The 21228-nt window shown below is 48.4% G+C and overlaps 1 protein-coding gene across 1 annotated transcript in view; it reads right to left on the bottom strand.

Moving 5' to 3' along the window:
• Positions 1-21228, bottom strand: part of FAT2 (FAT atypical cadherin 2) — a 59694-nt gene that overhangs the window by 1915 nt on the left and 36551 nt on the right. The window contains exons 11-23 of the mRNA XM_049829807.1: positions 19188-19384; positions 18403-18556; positions 17428-17661; positions 16258-16647; positions 14699-14913; positions 13936-14073; positions 13138-13281; positions 12235-12432; positions 10337-11144; positions 9398-9543; positions 5655-6096; positions 2961-3114; positions 491-1083 (exon numbers count right to left, since the gene is read on the bottom strand). Coding sequence (XP_049685764.1) covers positions 491-1083; positions 2961-3114; positions 5655-6096; positions 9398-9543; positions 10337-11144; positions 12235-12432; positions 13138-13281; positions 13936-14073; positions 14699-14913; positions 16258-16647; positions 17428-17661; positions 18403-18556; positions 19188-19384 — 3813 coding nt within the window. The remainder of the gene's footprint in view (positions 1-490; positions 1084-2960; positions 3115-5654; positions 6097-9397; positions 9544-10336; positions 11145-12234; positions 12433-13137; positions 13282-13935; positions 14074-14698; positions 14914-16257; positions 16648-17427; positions 17662-18402; positions 18557-19187; positions 19385-21228) is intronic.

The raw sequence follows: 21228 nt of genomic DNA, 5'->3' as shown, positions 1-21228 counted from the left end.
CTTGTGAACTCTCTTCTAACTGTGTACTTTGGTGATGAACTCCTGCGTGGAGAGAAAGCAGTAACCTTGCTGTCCGGAGACAAGCAAGGTGTTCCCCTGAGGGTGTGATCCCTCTGCCTAGAAGCAATGATGCAGATGCCATCGCTAAAACTCACGCTGGCTTTTAGGACCTTAATTTTTTCCCCTTAGCTTCATTATTCTCTTTTATGGGGTCTTTTGACCCAGGACATGTGGGAAGCCAGGCTACGCATTAATGATTTCCCTGCTGATTGTGTACAAGACTGAGCAGGTTAAAGCTGAGAATTGGGATGTACTGGTGAGCAGGGAGGGAAAAGCCAATAAAGGACCTATAGCAGGACTCAGGCAGTGTTTGCCCATGCTTCGCTTGGCTTTAACCAACACTGTTGGTCCCTCATGTTTGCAAACCTTAGATCCACTTCACAAGGGGAAGAGGGATGTATAAGAGCAAGAAAAAGCTTTGGCTACTGACCCATCTCTTCCCTGGCCCAGGTGCACTTGATGAAGGACTCATTGTCGGAGTTGGAGGGGGGTGCAGCGGGGGGCAGGTTGGGTGCCACGCTGCACACGATGGTTCCCCGGTGCTTTGGGGTGTTGGCTGAGTTGAAGGTGACGAATTCGGGGCTGCTGGTAGGTTTGCGCTGCTCCGGCGTGGCCCGGTCTAGGTTGTTGTGTGCCGTGTCACTGAGGATGTTGAGCTCGATGGGTGGCACGGCTTGGGTGCCCACACCCACGCTCTTGGAGAACTCGCTCTTGGTGAGCAGGTCAGGGTCCTCCCGAGCCACGGGCTTGTGGGCTTTGGACCGCTGGCGGTAGCGCTTGCGGATGAACACAAAGGCCACGGCCAGGATGACCACCCCCAGCACGCCGGCTACGATCTCCGCAATCTCCTCGGGGCCCACCGCCCACTGCGTGGGCACGATGGCGGGGGTAATGATGGGCTGCGTGCAGTAGTCCCCCTGGTAATCCGACGGGCAGATGCAGCGGACGGAGCCCTGGTTGCTCACGCAGCGCCCGGCGTTTCGGCATGGGTTGTCTTTGCACTCCTCGGCCAGCTTCTCGCACCTGTGGGGAGGAAAGGTTGGAGACAAACGCCGTCAGCCTGGGGATGTAGCTAAAACTGCGTCATCCTGTTCAGGACTATGGCTTACACCAGCCAAGGATGCTCCGTCCTGGTCTTCGCTCCCTCCCTTGCTAGACTTGTGCTACCTGCCTCTCCTGGTAGAGGACTGTGATCCTGGAGTACAAAATGATGCTTTTCAGGGGACCATATTTTATAGGATGGTCTTATTTTTCAGTCACGTGCAACAAATTAAAATGAGGGGCTTCCTGCCTCAGAGGAGTATTTGGAATTTCTAGGGCTAACACTGCATAGAGAGATGCTCCCATCATGTTAAATTAGGGAGCCCAGGGTCACTCTGAGATGTCTTAACCTCTTATGAAGTCTCATATGTCCTCCAGGCTCTGTGGGGTCTCGGAATGATCTGCGGATGTTTGCAGGTTGCAGCAAACATTTGGGGAACACCTAGCCTAAGAAGTGGTGAATGGGCATCCTTGTTGGAGAGGCTTTTTTGGCATTTAATGGAGCATCTGTGGAACTGAGACTGAATTTTTGATTCTCTGTCCTGCTCTACCCCACACAACCTAAACGTTCCCCAGCAGTACAGGGGACCTTGCCTTCCAACAGTAATTATCTCCCTGTGCTAGGGGGAATATGCAATGCTTTGTGGGCTTTCCTTCCTTTTTTTTTCTTGTTATAGAACAAACTCTGAGATTTGGGGTCCTCTTGTTTCTTAGTGTGTTAGGATGTGTGAACTGGTGTGTGCAACAAGCACCCGCAGGCTCTGGCTGGACGACTGGTGATTTCAGATATTGCACTGCCACCTAATGCTCAGCTAGATACTTTTATTCCAAGAGTTGCACGAACGATTTCTGCCTTTGCATTGATTCAAATCAGTGTTCATCCTGGCTAAACGGCTAAGGCAGAAGGATGAACTGGACGTGATGCTGTTTGAGCCTGTGCTGGGCATCTCTCATCTGGCGGGGCTGGAGGCAGGGCAGGGGGCTTGGAGGGCGTGCCTGGTTGCAGAGGGTAATGCTGAGCGGCAGAGCAGCCTCTGGGCCTGGGTTAATCCTCTAGCTGCAGATATTTCCAAGCGTGCACTGACATTTCATATATGGGAAATGTATCCAAGCCGTAACACTGATGGTGGGAACTTCAAAGCGATATGAGCCATAGGGTTCAGGGCCAAAGCCAAACACTCTGACACCTCGTGATAACGGGGATCCTTAGGCTACCTGACAGGAGAGGGGGAATGGCATCCTGCACCTGCTTTTCGGTGTAGCCCACTGTCCTGAGCTCAGCTTTGAACTGGATGAATTGCAGCTGTGACCTGGCACAGATACTCCCCTTGGGTGAGCCCTGCAGAGCGGGTCCTGGGCAGAAACAGCCCCTTTAGCACCCAGGGTGGGTGTCCCAGAGACTGAAAGAGGGGGCAGCTCGCAACTGTGCCAGCCTTGGGGCATCCTCTTGCCACCCAGTGCAGTGCCTGCCCGTACCCTGCTGCTGCCAGGGTGCCCCCACCCCTGCCAAGCTCAGCTCACACTGCAAGGAGAGGCTTTGAACCTGCACCAAGCATAGCATCTGCAGGCATTCAAAGCACCTGTGAGGAGAGATTTTTCTTATTTTTTTTCCTGCTGCTCAGAGAAGATGGGCACAGAGGGGCAATGACCACACGATGGCAGAGCTATTTATGTCCTGGTCTGCTCAGCTCTGCCTTCAGACGCTTCCCTGCTGCAATGTTCAGCTACGTGCAATTTGCAATTCATCCCAGAGTGTCTGGATCTGCTGAGCTCCAGAAATGTGCAATGCTCGTTGGTAGAGATCACGTTTTCAGCCCACCATGGGCGATGGCTTGTCCCGAAGCCTTCCCAGACCTTACCTTTCGCCCAGGTACCAGTCAGGGCAGTGGCAGGAGTAGCCGGTGGCAGAGAGGCTGCAGGTTCCCCCGTGCAGGCAGGGCTTGGACTCGCAGGGACTGTCCCCTAGCTCACAGTGCTCACCAGAAAACAGCCCGGGACAGATGCAGGTGTAACCTGGAGAGGGTGAAAGAGTGCCATACAGAGACCATATCCGTATAGAAGAACTAGCAAGAACAGGGAGGAGAAGAGCCTGGTGCTGATGGCTGGTCGAGCACAGGGGGCTCAATCCGGATACCTAAGCATAGGTACTTGCTGCCGCAGCAGGTGCTGTGGGACACCCAAGCCACCCATGGAGGGCTGGTGGGTACGTTGCAGGACCTGGAGGCTGGGTGGTCACTCTGGAGCAAGGCAATGGCACTGGACAGCTATTTAAGCAACAGGTCAAGCCTGTCCTCTCTTTGACACAGACCCTCTCCTGCCAGGAATGTGTTCAGGGCACAGCTTTATTGCATGGAGAAGCTGGGGGACAAATTCAGATTAAAGGAAGGGAAGCCTGGCTGGCTGATTCACAGTTTCTGACTCTGCTAAATGCAATCCTCTGTAACTTATTGTTCTCCAATGTCTTTGGTCCTGCAAGTTCTCGTGGTATGAAGCGCCTGTCTCAACATGCCGGGTTTCTCTTGCCTACAGGAGGTGTCTGCCCACAGCCAGAGAGAAACCCGGCATAGCCGGGGACTTGGAGGGGGCTGCTGCTCTTTGCATTTTTGGCTGCTGTTTAGTGTAGCCCAAAGCATGGGAACGTCCCTGGCTGTGCTGAGCTCCTGCTAGTCACTCGGCTGGTGGTGCCATGCGGGAAATTCGGAGCTTCCACCTTGCAGCATGCTTGAAAAGTCTTTGCTACTCATCCACAAGCTAAACATCCCTGCTTTAGAACACAGGGTGAACAAATATAGACCTGTTCTCACGTGTGTTAGTGGTTGTACAACAAGGACGTGCTGCCACTCGCACAGCAGGTGCTGGACATTGCCCGTAGGGCTGCGTGTGCCCAAACACACGTGTTCCTGGATGCGGGGGTTCACATGTGTTTGCACCTGTGGTCCTGAGTGCTGCGGCTGATGTGGTGGCTTGTCTGGCTTTGACCCTTTCTGCACAGATGCGTTCTCACGCGGCCACGTGGCTTACCCGGGCTCGCTTGCACAGACGTGTCTTTGCCTGTGCATGTAATCCCATGCCTGAGATCCCAGGGCAGAGCTTTGCATAAACTCACGCTGCGTGCCTGTGGTCTCCAGGAGCGAGCCCACAATGCTCAAAGGAAGCCAAGCACCCAGGATAACCACACAAACTAAATGTCCCTTGAGCAACCCCTTCCCTGAAGCAGTGTCCTGCATGTTTCTGCCTGTGGCTGTGTCCCACAGGCTCTTCCCTGGGCAGTTGGGCCATTTGCAGGTGAAGTTGATCACCTTGAAAGGAAACTATGGGAAGGGCACTGGCTGATTATTAGTGAGGGAGTGATTTTATTTTCCTCCTTCCTCCCATTGTATGCTCTCTGTGAAGCAAGAAGGTGATGCCTTGCCTTAAAGCAGAGATGAGTTTTCACCTCATGGGCTTTGAGCCCCTTCCAGCCCAGCCAGAGGGGTTTTTCTGTGCAGAGGGTCTCAAGGGTAAGGCTGGGAAGTGAGTGCCAGCCAGGTTAACTGTTCAGTATAGATGCATCTCGTGTCAAACAAGTTCACCTGAACTAGGCAGCTGCTGAGTCGACAGGGCTGGGAATCTCATTCCCAGAGGCTGCGGGCAGGGCAGGAGGAGGTGTGCTCCCTCCTCTGTCCTCACTTACTTGCTGGGCAGGGTGTGGGCTTTGGCAACGGCCCCAAAGAGCACAAAGCTGCAGGAGGAGCTTCTGCCCCACGCAGCAGCCTGGAAAGCACCCCTCTGCCCCAAGGAAGGGCCAAAGTGCAAACAGTATCTATCTTGATAGACCGGGTGTTACAGGGTGCAGCCCTGCTGTGCTGGAAGCTAGGACATGGGTGTAGGGCAGTGACACAAGGGTGGGCATCACTGGGAGCAGTTCCTCCCCTCGGCCACTGCAAACTAGCCCTGTCCCTGTGATACAGCTCACTGCGGGGAGACCCTCTGATGGGAGGATCAGGGCAGTGGTGAGACTGTCTTGGGCAGAGCCTGGTATCAAACCTCTGTTGAGCATGTGCGCCCGACATTAGCCTGAGATGCTTGGATTTGAGCTTACGGTTTTCCCATATCCCTTCCCATAGCCCTGGGGAGTCACTGACTGTAGTGGGAATAGACCAAGATCTTGGCTTGTTTCTGCCCAGATACCATCGCTGCGTGATCCCATCTTGCCTGATTCCAGCCTTGCTATAATGGCTCCTTAAGCAAAGAGGATGCAGAGGGGTGGGTGGAATTTCTATTTGCATTTGAGTTTTTGGCAAGGCTGCACTGCTTTCCTAGGTCATGCACACTCCTTAGAAACACCTTCCTGCCCTCCGGGCCATGGTCTGCTGGTGAGAGCCAAGATGATGATCTCATACCCCCCAGCTGCTGCGGACTGAGTCAGCCTTCACTTGAGGTCCCCCAGGACAGGGGACCTCTAATTCTTCTCTGGAGTAGCCTCTCCCATGAAGATGAATGAAGAGGTTGCATCTTTCCCTCCCCTCACTGCTTTTTGCTCTCCTATTGCTCTGCATGGGATGTTCACATACCTCCTCCGTGAGTTTCGGAGCACATCCCGTTGTTGAGGCATGGGTTGCTGCTGCAGGCACCGGTAGGGGAGCAACATTGCTTTATCCCCACCTCTTCCATGATTTCCTTTGATTGCCCTTTCCCGGGCAGGAGAACCACTTCTCTGCCGTTGATTGCAACCACGTCCAGGCAGCCCCTGAACCCCCATGTGACTCTCTGGGACTGAGGTGACTGTCGGAGGCCCCCAAAAAGCAGGTCTCGTCGGCCCCGGGAGATACTACAGCTCCCTGGCAGCTGGAGAGAGGTGTTTCCCAGGCCATCGATGAGCAGGCGGACAGATGTATTCTTCACCTCCAGGAACACTGAGTGCCACTCACCGTCGCTCACAAAACGTGAGGAGGAGAGGTTCCCGCTGTAGTTCCCCCGGCAGCTGTACGCAAGTTGAGGGACTCCATTAACCATCTGCAAAACATGTCCCAGGAGTCACGGTTAGCTGTGATACAGGGTGGCTGCTGTTCATGGAGGCTTTCAACACTTTCCAAGAATTAACCAGCTACACAAATGCAGCCCTTTTCACCCATATTAAGCTACGCATGGATCAGTTAAAGCCTGTTCAAGTGACGGCAACCTCCTTTATTTTGCAAAACGCCTTCATCTCTCTGGCACAATTTCACCCGTGGTCCTTCCCTGCAACCCTTGACCAATGTGCGGGGAGGGAAGCTCGTCTTTCCACATAACAGGGTGCAGAGCTGTGTGATCGTACTCCTGCAGCAGTTCTCCCCTTCTCCCCTCTTCCTGAGCCTAATCAGAGCCCTGGCATTCAGGCTATCCATAACTCCATCACCAGTTACAGAGGGACTCTTGTTCTGGGCCACGTGGCCTTTATTCTGTTCTCGCTATCTCATTAGTGGTGGGGAAGGTGCTGGAGCAGTTGCCCCTTTGGCATGGGTGAGGGTGCTGAAAGGACCTCGTCGAGGATGAGCACTGGTAGCTTTCTCTGGAGGAGGCAAGGAGAAGTTGGGAGGCAGAGAAAGGCATTACTGTTGTACCCAGCTTCTAACCAGCAGGCTGGAAAGCCAGGCCGAAGGTGCTGATAGGTGTTGGAATCCAATCCTTGATCTCCAGCAGATGGGAGGGAGATAAGATATTGAGCTGCTAAAAGTGAACCACACCAGTGTTTTCTGCATTAAACTGGGACATCAGAACTTCCTATCTGTGGCCCAAGATTAATCTTTAAAAATCATATGGAGGAAGGAGAAAGGAGAGGTTAGCTGTGTTGTTTTAGGGTGAAGTTGGGGGTAAACCTTCCTTTCACCTTTTTTCTTCCCAGTGCTTGGTTGATAAAACCTCTCTCTCATAGAAGTCAAGAGCTTATGGAGAAGGAGAAAAGAGATGGAACAAAACATTCATGGAAAACCTGCAGAGCTTGCTACGTAACATCAAGCAATTCATTCCAGGCAAAAGAGATCTCTATGGGGGGCATTAGAGACAGTGAGGAGTAGTGATGTTTGGAAGAGGCTAGAAGAGGAGGAGTGATTACGGGCTACACTGAACTCTAGAGGAACCTACTATATGATATGATGGGGCTACACTGGATGGGTCAAAAGCAGAGCAGGACAACAGTTAACTCTTGGAGAAGCCCACAGTATGAATAAATCCCAGTGGGAGGAGAGAGCAACTGCTGAAAGAAGGGAGAACTAGATGCAGCTGGCACATGCCATGGAAAGGCCTCAGGGCAACATGTGTGTAAATCTCTTTGCACAATTGGCAAGTGCACCAGAGAACTTTGTCACTTCACTTTATCTGGAGGAATATGATTTCACTTCAGATGGGTCTGTAGATTGGGCTTATCAATTTCTGGGGCTGGGAGACAGCTGAGAACTCAATTCCCTGGAGCAAGAACTGACAGACTGCCAAGTCTTTCCCAGCTTGCCTGGTTTGCCATCCTCTTGCTGCAACCTATTTCTGAACATCAGGAGAGCTTAGTGGTTGGAAGGGCGATGATATGCATGCCCTTGGGAGAACTCATCCTCTTCACCAAATCTATGAACCATTGGTTATGATTCTTTCAAAGCTTTGGCTCATACCTAGAGTACTGCAGTCTACAAAGCTTAAAATTTTGAGGGGTTCCTTCAGTTTTTTTCAGGCCAGATGGTCTAGAAAAGATTTGACCCCTGAGATATTGTTAATAAAGTAAGTCAGGGAAGAAATGATACACAGGCAACTTGATGGTGGAGGCTTTATGATAGTTTCCTATTGAAAAGCTTGTGGAGACATCTGGGTACAGATGATGGACACACTGAACTCCATCAATAATGAATCTTTTCTGCCTTGACTCTGTGTGGTAGGCCTGGCTCAGTAGAGCTTCCTGCCATCTCATCCTTTCTGAACACCATCTGGAGTGCTGGACTCCTGCTGCTGAGCTACTTGGTGACTCTCCTTCCTAGAGACGGGGTAGAAAGCTAGAGACCCTTCTTGAGAAGTTTTTCTCATCAGCCCTTTACAATGCAGCTTAAAGTCACTCTCAGAGATGGGTACAGGACATATGGATGATGTTTCTCTGCTCTTGCTCTTCAGGAGTGATGGCTGCAGCAGCAGGAGCTTGCAATATGTGCCATGGGCAGGTCTCTGGGTGTTGGCTGCTGTGCAGCTCCCTGTCTGTGTGGGTCTTTTATAACAGCTGAAAGAAAAGTATTTCAAAATAGGAAGATGAGGTTGTGAAACCATGAGAAGGGATGAGAGAATTCAGGGACAGGATGAGCACTTCCAGGTAGATTACAGTGGATAAATCTCAACATGATTAGTCTCAGGGACAAATCTCTGTCAGCTGGTAAGTATGTCTTATGATCTTGGTCTCCAGTTAGTCTGAATTTAATTGATGAGGAATATACAAACCCCCTATTCTTTAGTCATCTGCTGCTTTCCTTCTCTTGCCAAAGTGGAAGAGGGGGATGATCTTTGAATACTGGGTAGATTTGGTTTGCAGCCAGAGGGAGGAGAGCGATCGGACAGAACTGTTCCTGGCTCTGCAGGTGTCTTAAACAGTGAAACCGCCTGAAGAAAGTGGTTGAAAAAGAGTGGGGCATTGAGAAATAGCATTTAAGACTCCTGCTTTGTCTGTTCTGTCCATTACTGTAAAGGACCTTTAAATTGAGGTCTATTTGATTAGATGCATGACCTGGCTGGCATATGCTCTGATGCAGGTAAAGGCTGGTGATATCATTCCCAACCGCAGAGCTCACCTGTGCCCTCCTCATCTCTGCCCTGTTACCCCAACCCTCTAGTCCAATGTGGCTGCCTCCTCTGTGTTGGATTGGGCCATACCGTGGTCTGGCAAAGGGTTTGTGTGCTTAGTGGGAGTGTGGCTCCACTCCTAAGGTCTGTGGGGAAGTATTCCCCTTGCTACACTGGAAGCAGATGGGTCTGGGGAAAATTCCACGTGGTAAATTGTTTGCACTGAGAGATGTGGTATAAGAGAGGGAATGGAGAAGCAAGCCATAAGGAAATACAATGATGTAGATCTATGATATGAGCATATGCTTCCTTCACACCAGAGACTAGCACATTCATTCACAGATGTAAAAGAAAATTCCCTAGCTGTGGCTGCAGCAATTGCCAAACTGTGCTTAGTTCTCACTTGGTCTTCCCAAGTCTTATCTTTAGCTAGATGAGTTACTAAGGGTACATATTACTGCATCTTCTTTCTGTGATTCCCTTCCCACAAAGAGTAGGGTTTTTTTACGCTGTACATTGCAATACATACCTCCAAAGTGGCATGGTCAGTCCCGTTAGCGTAGAACACGACAGCGTGCAGCTGGTGGGTCTTCAGGCGAAAATGCATGTGCCAGGAGCCGATCTGTGAGTGCTGGTACCAAATGTAGCTGTGGCCTCCAAACCTCACAGCTGTTCCTGGAAGGAGAATGCGCAAAACGTCTCATCTTTGAGTCTTTGAGACTATGGACTGTATCAAGCCTTGCCTCTTTTCCCAGCCTGACACCATAACTGTCCAGGAACAGTCCCAACCACGGCAACCTATGTACCGCTGCACTGCATCTCCCACAGCTCCCATTTGGAGCTCCCAGTATTTCTTCTATGTAATCAACTGTAAAACAATCCTGCAATAGCAGCCTGGCTATTTCTGTCCTATAGCACCTTCAAGGTGTCTTCAGCGTGGTCTACAACACCCTTGACTTTCCTAATCCTTATTAAGTATATTATTCTATGGTATCCCCTTACCATACCTGCCCAAGTCATGCTAACCTCTATTCCCGCTCCCTCCATTTATTTCTCAAAGTATTCTAGACTGAGTATAACGAATGTGTTTTATTTGGCTTTACTCAAATTTATCAGTCTGTGCTTTGCTGAGTCTAGGATCAACACAGGAGCTCAGAGGTCAAAATTCTGATCACTCAAGAGCTTCGTTACCTGCTAGGTATGGGTGACTTTTCCTAATGAGCTAGATAGATGTTGCTGTTATTAAATGCTACAGGAGATTAATTAAAAAAAAAAAAAAAAAAAAAAGAAAAAACCTATGTGAACCTTTCAAGCTCTGAGAATCTAGATTTGCCTTTGAAATTGCAGGCAGAGTTGTTGGTTGTTGGGCAACCTAATTCCATGGAAAGTCCAGGTGCTTTACAGCGTACCGAAGGAAAACACGTGCTCAGGTTTATAGGGTGGGACACTGCCAGGAAGGATTGCTCACCATTGCAAGAACAGATTTGCTCCAAGCTGTGCCGTGGGGTGAGGACGCTGAGTCGGGCAGTGCTGTAAGTAGACATCATGCCTGGATCCAGCTGAATGGTTTCCCTGCAGACACGATGGGAGCAATCTGACCCGTGACATGGCACGTGAATTGCTTTCTTCATCCGGAGACCGACGAGTTGGTCCATCTCCCCAGCTGACACGGTGATCTTATTTGCAAGGACCCGAGGCTCATACAAGGAACCATGTGGCTCTCCAACAGCCAAGAGCAGGTCCACTCCATCAGAGGTAGCTGCAGGCTGTAAGCTGGCCATGTGGATGTTTTGGCGCCGGGTCACAAGGATGTTTCCCAGAAATCTCTGCAAGTTGCGCCAATGGTCGCCCACAAACTCCTCGGGGGAGAGGTGGCGGAAATGTAACACCACCGCCTTGTCCAAGGCCTCCTGCGTGAAGCACCACACGTGGACGTTGACGCTGGTGGTGGCTGTGAACGTACCGTCACTGACTGTCACGTTCAGAAGATAGTGGCCGTGGGGAAGCTTGTCCCCAGCAATGATCTTCCCATCCGCAGCCCCAACAGAGAACAGTCCTTCCTGGGGCACTTCTGCCACCAAAGTGTACACCAGCGTGTCATGGGGGTCTCGGTCCGTGGCATGGATCTTGCCCAGAACGCCACCTCGGAAGGTTTCCTCGTTGGTGGTGATGAATATCTCCAGGGGAAGGGCTGAGGGGGCATACTGGCTCTGCTCAGTCACTTGGATATTTATAAATGCAGATGAGGACAGGGGAGGAATACCGCTGTCGGAGACCTGTCAAGGGAAAAAGAAGGATCTGTTGTAGCCACATGCTGACTTACTGTCACCTCACCTGACTGGACGGGCTGATAAGGTCTTGCGAAGGAGAGTGCCTTGCAGGTAGCAGTGGGTGGAAGCTGTCAGGCAGCGGGTTGGGAATGAAGCAGCAATGGGAAAAATTGGCAGCAGTGTTGGACCTCTGCCTGGCGATGGCCCCAGGGAAATGGCAGCATGCCTTCCAGCACGGGGACTGATTGAGACCTTCTGTTAGCGGTGGGGTCGTGCTTATTTCCACGTGCGCTCATCAGCAGCTGAGGCACGCTTGACTGGCTCTTGATTTCCTGAGGATTAATCGTCTTTAGAGATGTTGCCAATCTTTGGGGGTTCCAGGCGTAACTGAGCGTACAAAGATATAAGGCAGTTACGCACATCAACACGTTTGGTCACCTTCCGGACTATTTAAGCCCGTGTCCCACCTCTGACAATGTCTCTCTAGCATGAGTCAAGGAACCTCAAAATAGAAAAATGTGAATAATCAGATTATTGCATAAGTTTCTCCCTAATCTTAGGCAGTTAGTGGTTGAGGTTTATAATATAATAGTACCTAGCTTTTAGAACAACTACCATTACTGAAGAAGTATGTACTTTACATGTTGTTATCCTTTTGTTTGTAATGGATTATCCTTACTGATAACATTGAATATTAATTAATTCACTCTGCAACAATAGAAATCCTCTTTGAAGAGGAACTTAAACCACTTCTTAAATGACAAGGATACTTGGAGAAAGTTTGTAGGACCAGATCCAGGTCTCGGTTTAAACTGGAAGTCGCTAGAATGATGCTGGGAAATGCATCTGTCTAAGGAAACAGTTGACAGAGTATTTCTCATGATCATATTATCTGATTTTATCAGCTGCCTCCCAGCTTCTTGTGGGCAGACTGTGTGGAGAAATGACCTCTGGACCTGGCTCCAAACTGCATAATTTGTGCCTGGATTGGATTTCTCCAAAGCCAGAGATATTTCCATTCACCTGTGCCATCCTAATCTCATTTTGTTGCTACTTAATCTAGCTGGGGAATTCAGGACAGGAAGGCAGGCTCTACCTGGACTTGTAGTAGGTACTGTTCTTTTGTTCTTCTGTTCAGGATGGATGATGTCACCAGCAGACCATTTTGGGTGACATCAAAAGCCTTCCCATCGTTGCCCTGGGTGATCTGGAATGAGTACGGTGGTCCATTTTCTGGGGAGTCTCTGTCGCTCATAATCAACTCCAGGACGCTTGTACCCACGGGAGCGTTCTCCTGAAATGGGGAAAGATGCTAGCGGAGAAAGGGAAGCAAAGAGAAAAGGCCCAGGGGAACCCATAATGCCCCTAGAGCTCCTGGATCAGGAACAGGGAAACAAATCCCATACCCCCTGTGCATGTCTAGTACACGCAGACTGAGACTCTTGCCAGAAATGGCAGAAACTTAGTGGTGGCAGGGGACTCCCTTTTGTGGTATTACCTATGTGGCAGCTAAGCATATACAGTTGAGCTGATACCCTTGCTTTCCCCTTGAGTCATGCCAGCACAAGGGAAGATGAAAGCATGTTTTGTGTATGTTTCTTTCTGAGTACGTATAGGTGTTTTGAGTCCAAGCGACAACTGGGCTGCATCCAGCAGACATGATGATGCTTGACCATGTGCTTGGGTCTGCTCTTTATGTTGTGGCGTAGACATGGATGATTGCAAAGGAGAAATGGGTTGCGGGTCAGGCTTGGGAAGTGTGAAAAGCTCTGCGCTCTCTGTACTGAAAGGACAGGAGGTGCCTGAAGCTATTGGAAAGAGAAAGTGGCATCTGTTGCAGAATATCTGCCCTGCAGATACCACCATTTCTTTGTGGCAATGAGCATAAAGCAACAGCATGCTTCATTGCTGCCTCACCCCTCTGCTCCAACAGTGGCCCATGCATGAGTATCTTAGTACCCCGAGATGGACTGGGAGAACAAACTGCCTCCTGGCTTACCTGCACCACCACGCTGTAGTTGAGCTGGAAGAACCGAGGAGGGTTGTCATTGACATCAGACACATGGACACGCACAGCGACGTCACTGAACTGAGCAGGGTGGCCGTTGTCCGTGGCTCGAACTGTCAGGGAATAACTGGGGATCTGGAGGATTTGTAGGGCGTGATTACTTGGAGAAATGGAGGAATGGTGGCTTTTTCACATTGATGCTTTACTCTGCTCCAACTTGTTGAAAAGCTTGGGGCCATGAGTTGCACCATAACAATAGCTTTGCCCTTGGCTAAGGCTCTCCATCCGTAAATCTCAAAGCACATTTCTAAAGAAAATCAGCCTCACAATAATTGCAGAGAATGGAAACAACTTGCCAAAGATGGATGAGACTAAGCTGGGCAAACGTCTGTCAATAGTGGTTTGAGCTGCTAATGTTTTATGAATGAGAGATTGTCCAGATGACCTTTCCATCTCCTCCCCATACCTGTTTTCTATAATGCTCTGATGCAGAGAAGCAGAAACCAACCATGCTGGTTTCCAGTTTGGGGCTGACTCTCACCCAGCCAGCTTGAAGCACCAGTGGAGCAGACCAAAGCCCAGAGTTGTGACCACTGAAGGCTATATTGCTTTCACTAAAGCCCAGCCTTCCTACAGCATTATCTATGAGTCTAGAAAATGAATGAATGAAAGACTTGCCTTCTGCTTACAGTATTATAAGTAAATCATTCGGAAAACAGGAGGTATGCTCCCTCAGTCTTTTGGAGCACATCTGTTTTCGCTTTCCTGTTCCCATTTTCTTGAACTCACCTCCTCCCTGTCCAGATGCTTGGCGATGCTGATTTGCCCGCTTTTGGGTTGAATGGTGAAGTGTCCCAGCGGGTTCCCTCCTACGATTGAATATGTGATCTGATTGTTCATTGCTCCGTCCAGGTCATCAGCTGACACCTGTTAGGAGAAAAAAAGCTAGGACCCCTGGCCCAAAAAGGCCTTGCCATGGAGGAATGAGGGCAGGACCTCCTTGTCATTTATGGGTATTGGTTTGAGCTTGCCTCAAATGAGGAGGAAGAAGGAAGGTGGTTTACATAAGTGTCATTCATTAGTTTTTTCAAGACAAAACTCAACACAGCTACACCAATGGCTTTCTCCTTGTCCCTTTCCTGATTTTACCACCCTTGTGATGCTAACAGGGTGGGCAGGGAACTTCACGTGGAAATACCTTGGGCTCTGCTATTCTGCCCAGGGAAGTCTCTGCCTTCCCCAGGTTGCAAGGGTATTGGCCTTCTGCAGGCATTTTAGCTCTCTTGGGAGGTCCCCAAAGCTCCTGAGCCCCCCTTAGGTATCTCAAGCTTTCACTTAAGATGTCTTATAAGGCAAAGTGTTCTCCCTCTCTATGGAGTGTCAGGAATTCTGGCAATCATCCTTTTTTAAAGTTGTGCTTAAATCTTAGATGTTCAATGTCACAAACCTACTGAGGTGGCTGTGTCCAAGGAAAAGTAAAGTACAAAAGTAAATAATGCATAGCACAAATAAAAGAATAGATAAAGACAGCTGGCCTGGTTCATAATCGTACCGTGAGGATGATTTCTCCAACTGCAGCGTCCTCTCGGATATCAGCGAAGTAAGGGTCTTGGATGAACTCTGGCGCGTGATCATTGATGTCGGTTATGTTGATCACCACCATGGTCACATCGCTGAGAGAAGCTGAGCCCTTCCTTGTGCCCTCGATGGATAAGTAATACTCATGACTTGCTTCGAAGTCCAAGCTCCCATTTATGTATAAGGCACCTGCATTGGCCGATGGATAGAAAAGGACAGAAGATAGTTTGAATGAATGGCATGTGAGGTTTCTTGGAATACTAGAGATATACTGAGAAGATTGCCGAACTGCCAGCTGAAAAGGTGCTGTTGGCTTAACTTTGACCTTCTCTGGTTAAATCAGGATCCTGAAGGTCATGGCATCACACAAACTATAATTGAACTGATTCTGCTATAACCTGCCTCATTCTGGTATCAAGTGTTTGAAGAGGTGAAATAAACTTTCACTCTGGAAGGTACCCAGGAATCTTGATTGGAGGGGATCTGGGACAAAATAGGATGAGAGTCCAACAGTGCTATTGAAAGCTGTGACCAAGGCAGCAGTAGAGCATCACTGAAATGCATCATAGGTAGGATGAAAAGGTGTGAGATGTAGATGCACAGTTGTACAGGAAAAAAGGTATGTGGCAAGATGCTGTGATTTGCAAGTGAGGCTTGGGGTACAACACAGAAAGAAAGAGGCTGCTAATCTCAAAAAACAAGTGAGGAACATGGACTGAAGACATAAAGTGAAAGCAAAAAAAAAAAAAAGGGTGGGACACACAGAATGCTTTCCTGTGTTCAGCACTGACACAGTCACAAAATTATTCCCTGGAAACGACACTGTTCTGTGTCTTTTAAGACATACAAACTAATGAGAAGATTGGTGTGGAAGAATTAGCAAGAGCCTTGGGGACAGAGAAGCTGAGGAAGGTGCCATGGATGAGGATGTTAGAGCCAAGGGCAGAAGACCATTGATGACACAGCCTTGTTTTGGGTAGTTAACGTTGGCCTTCTGATAACAGCTCTTATCAAATCTCTGTGCAAACAGAGCAGTGCTTTATTTAGCTAGTAAACCTGGCTCAACACCTGCTTATGGTTAACAGATTGATATTATCCACATTCATTGAGTGCAACCTCATAAAGCTGCCTCTTACCCTGGGCTGCAGGTTCCTTGTGGGATCAGGATGGAGAAACTTTTTAAATGAAGTGTCTTTAAAAGTGTTTTTTTTAACCTTCTCCTGCATTTTGAAGTGGAAAAATTTCCCCATCCTGTTGTCTATATATCTGTCATTCCCATGGACGTGTCTTGGGTCCCAGACACGTAACAGGAATCTTTCCATTAATTTCAGTAAGATTTGGATCACTCCTTAAGTGACTTGGCTGGCAAAATTTAGGGTAGAAGAGATGACTGTATTCTCTATCCTTGTGCTGGCTAAAGACAGAGGGGAGCAGAAGTGCAAGCCAAATGGAGAAGAACCAGAGAAGACACATACAAGGACAGCCTTTGATGTTGGGTCAACCTGGACCTGCTTGGGCACAAGATTGTCTTACCTGTGTTTGAGTTGAGCTGAAATTTCCCATGGTCGTTGCCATTCACAATTTCATACTTGATCTCTGTGTTTTCTGCATTGTCCCTTGTCAAGGCTGACAAGTTGAGAACCTCTGTACCCACAGCCACATCTTCTTTTACCATGGCCACATATTCAGGGGCCAGGAAAACAGGCAGATATTCATTTAGATCCACAACGGAGACAGTGACAGTGCCAAGAGCAGAGAGGGGCTCTGGGGTGCCCCGGTCAGTAGCACAGACTGTCAGCTCAAATGCTGAATGCTGCGAATCCTTCAGAGGCTTTTCCAGACGGATCACCCCTGTGGTTTCCTCAATTGAAAAGTGTCCATTGGCAGAGTCAAACAGAGAGTAGACCACCTCAGCATTGAGACCTGGAAGAATAAAGGACAGGCTGCATTAATTCATGGGCAGGGATGTTGTTGGTTTTAATTGTTCTTTTAATCCATTAGAACTATGTGTACTTAGTGACCTTAAATTCCTAGGGAAAATGGAGGCTGTATGAACATCAGGTGTGCCCCTGTCTAGCCACCCTCACCATCATCCATCAGCATCATCTGTCTGTATTTAGTGGTGCTTCCCATTTTTAATTCCTTTGTTTTTAAACATGATTTCCCTTCATATCTGCTTCCAAAGCAGATAAATATGATCTTGCTTCTCTGTCACTGTAAATTCAGTCTCTGCTGGAGATGTTTATTGAAAGCTCCTTTCTTAGGAGCCCTACCTATGTTTCTGAGAATCTTTGTGTCTTCAGAAGGACCTCTCCATCCATATCATCTACCCCATCCAGATCTAAAGTTCCTTTTATCCTTATTATGCTCATTCTCGATCTCCATCCTTAGTGAAGTTTCTGTCCGGTTTGGATCCCAGACAAAGTGTGTCACAGTTTGCTCTGTGCATCACAGTTACAGGTACTGTGTGTGTCCTCAAAGTCTGTCCTTGTGTGTTTCTGCAGATATTGCACTTCTTACAGGGTCACAAAAATGCTGATGCCAGCCTGCTAGTCAAGAACATGTCAGCAATGAGATCCAGGCACATCTTTGCCAAGATTCAGTCATCTATGCCCATTGCTGTAGCCCTTCCCTAGGTTTCAAAGGTTTCTATTCAGGGTGAAAGATGAACTCTACTAAAAAGTAAATCCCATTCCGACTCACCTTCATCAAGGTCCCTGGCAGCAACCACGGCGATGGGTGTCTTTGTTGTGGTGTTGTCAAAAACTGCCACGGCGCAGTGACTGGGGAAGAATCTCGGTGCGTTGTCGTTCGTGTCCTCTATAATCAATGTTATATCTGCCTGGCAGGAACGGCCTCCGCCATCAGTCGCTTTGGCAACAAGGTGGTACATAGGTTTCTGTTCACGGTCGAGAGGTGCAGATGTGGTCAGTTCCCCTGTTGGAAAGAACAGGAGATGGTCTTGTCTCCTGCAACAGCAGCCGCAGCCTAGGAGAGCTCAGAGAGGTTCAAGCACGCTGCCTTCCTGGATGAACCGTGGGAGACAACAGACCAGGTTTGAACACCATTTGTAATCCAGCTAATAGCGGTGATGTGTCCACACCACATTGCTCGGGGCTATTCTCGGATCCCTGGCAAGGCTTGGCACGGGGAGTCCTGCAAGTCGAGCTGAACTTCATGCAAGGGATGCCGTCATGGGATAAAAGTGCTCACAGATAAATTGTACTTCTAAACACCTTTATAAACCCCACTGTGTTAAGCTTTCTGCAACGTAACGAACCCCAAGTGATCTCTAGAATGATCATCATGTCTGTTTGGGCAAATATACCGCCCAAGACCCACTAAGACATTTTTAGAGTGGAGAACTTGGGTCTTGGCTCAAGCTAAATACTTGCTGATCTCTCCTCCTTGAGACCTGGCTGTTAGCAATAGTGTCTGCCCTTCGTTTTAACAACGCTAATGCCAACATTTGTAAAGAAAGCTAGCGGGAAGACGCAGAGCTTAGCCTTCTCTATACCACATTGCAATAAACCTGCGTGTTTGCCATTCCCTCCTAGCTTAGGAGAGCTGGAATGAGCAGTCATTCTGTTTGCTCAAGAGGAGATAAAAGTTGGGAGCTGGCATTTCTCGGGAGTGGGTGAGGAAGAGGCTAAAAGCATCCCATTGCCCAGCTCTCACCTGTATGTGGGCCCAGACGGAACTCCTCTGCGCCAGGGCCGTGGAGGCTGTACGTTATCTGGGCATTGCTGCCGACGTCGGGGTCAGTTGCTGATATTTTCAAAATGAAAAGGCCTGGCAGAGCGTCTTCAGAGACTCTCCCAGTGTAGAATATCTGGCAAGGACAGAAGGTGTTATTGACATCTGAGTTGTCTCCAAAATACCTTCATCCTGTATGGGGAGGAATGGACTAGCAGAAGCCTTGCAGAGAAGGATAAACCGTGTGGTTTATAGGGGAACACAATGTGCCTCATGTTGCCGGCTGCTGGGGTGTGGACTGGGACCAGTGAGCTCATTTCACACAAGCCTTTGAATCTCCTTTGGGAAGCAACCACCTCTGTTCTTTCTCACCATGGGTAACATCCATACCAGCAATCAGCTCTCTACAGTAACAAACCTCCTGATGGGAATCTCTCAGCTTAGCAGGATATAAAACTCAGTAATTTACATGCCCCTACCCAGGAGGCTTCCTGGCATTGTTTATCTCCAAAAATTATCCTTCATAATGCTTAGGCACTCACTTACTGCTGGCAAACATGCTTGGAGGCTAGATTTAATGTTCTTGCTTGACATGCAGCTTAATTAAAATTGCTAAGCATAATCAAAGCAACAGGATTGTGTGAGAAGAATTATGACAAGCCAAACCCTCTTAACACGCTCTTTCTGTTCTTTCTTCCTTGCTATTGTGTTTTCTTCTTCCCAGATGCTCCCCTCATGTCCCCGATGTCCCAGGACAGACATCTTACCTGGCCGCACTCAGGGCTGTTGTCATTGATATCCAGAACAAAAATTTCCACTTCAGTGGTGGCCTGAAATTTCCCATCAGAGGCCATAACCTTGAGGAGATATTTCTCTGTATCTTCCCTGTCTAGGGGTTTCTTGGAAGAAATTGTCCATTCGCCCTCGATTTGGTTAACTGTGAACTGTCCCAGTATGTCGCCTTCTAGAAGGGGGCAGGAGGCAAGGAAAAAAGGCATTTACTGAGTGCTGAAAATCAGAAGTGATAAGGAAAGGGGATATAGGTGTGTCCGCTGCCGGTCCCTTAGGAGAGCTGAAGGACTTGCAGTGGTGACACAGAGAGGGCATTGGTGTCGTATCAGGCAGGTGAGGAGCATTTGGTCTACCTCACTGCACGGCTGAGAAACACCCTGCCTGTTTCTGTTATTCACTGTCTGCATATTACACTGGAAAGAGGAAATGGCTCCTGATTGCAAAAATATCTTGGTACTATTCTGCAGACGTGCATATTCATTGCCTCAAAACCACATTGTCTTACCTTCCTAAAGCGTGTCAGTTTTTCTTGGTGCGTGTTCCTAAAGGGATCTGAGAGTTGCAAATACCCTGCAGACATTGGTTGGATCTTATTGTTGCAGTACCATGTATAGTTGTACCTCCTTTTATCCTATAGATGTATTTAATATATAGCTGTGCTTTCTGGGGCTACTTTTTGATTCTGTAAGAGCCAAATGTTGAGACAGACTAGGCAGGCTCTCCGGTCCACCAGATTCATGTTGCTTCTGCTGATGTTACACAGAGTAGATTTTAAACGGGGTGGATGCTGCCCCTGGAGAATCCTTCTCTTCTGGCAAGGAGCTGGTGTCCTCTGCTGAACCCATGCCGTTGGGCAGAAGGAGGGAGCACATTAGGTAATGGGAAGCAATGAAGAGAGCTGGCTGCAGGGCTTGTTTGTGTTAGACTCTGAAGGGCCTCGCACAGCCGGGTAAATTAAATTCACTCTCTTTCTGCTTTCATTTGTGCTGTGGTGATGAGGTTGTGAATCTGGAGACACAATGAGACCTCTGCTAGCCTTTCTTCTCATGCTGGGAGACTCCAGCCCATGCTCAGGTTTAGTTTCTGTGTGTTTGAAATCAATGCGCATGTGAACAATGGAAAGCCAGGCTCTCTGTTCACCGCCTTTCTTTTGCTGCAGTGCTATACTGCAGTTGTATTTATACGTTCATGGGTAGAGTTCGACCTGGGCTTGTAAGTACAAGCATGCGCTCTTTTAGGTTTAAAGTAGTTAGAAGTTACTACTAACTTTAAGATGGCAGAAATATGAATACGTAAATGGATTGAATCTTTCCTCCCAAAGGCTTGCAAATACCTAGGCACGCCATAAACCAATTGAAAGTACCAGCATTCCTCCCCTGTTTTGGATGGTTACAATAATAGATAACAGGCTGCAGCATGATCTGGCTAAATGTGTTGACCCTGAAGGGTCGTCACTTGAGTTTGAACAAACATTTTAATTTGAAGTATCTGTTCCAGGTCTGAGAAAGATCCTTTGGGGTTAAAAAGTACTGTAAAATCAAGCTTCTACTTGAGCAGATGCACAACAAACATTCCAGTACAACTTTTTTGTTGTTTTACAGCAGTGGTTAATTTTAGTTGGCACAACCGATGTTTCAGCGATGCAAGAGTCATCTTTAGCGTTTCTTGTTAGCCAAAACCCTCGCTAAGATTGACATGACAGTCTCTAATATCCACCAGTCTGCCGAGTGGTTAACTGTAGCCTTGTGAGGTCTACTTGTTTGCTAAGTGAGAGTCAAAGTGGCTTCATAGGAAACATATTTTATACCAGAAAGTTATATGCATCATATGTACATATATATGGTTATTAAAAATACAGGCAGGCTACACGTATGTGTGATGTGTAAACTGACCGCAGTGTTTGCAGGAGAAAAAGCTGGGTCAAAGAACTTAAACGCAGATCACAGTGTCTATGTGAGAAAAACCTTCCTTTCTGCTGTACCACCACTTTGTCCTTCCAATAGGTATTACAATTAC

The sequence above is a fragment of the Accipiter gentilis genome, chromosome 26, assembly GCF_929443795.1.
Source record: "Accipiter gentilis chromosome 26, bAccGen1.1, whole genome shotgun sequence".
NCBI classification, from domain to species: Eukaryota; Metazoa; Chordata; class Aves; order Accipitriformes; family Accipitridae; genus Astur; species Astur gentilis.
This window is presented reverse-complemented; position numbering and strand designations above follow the sequence as displayed.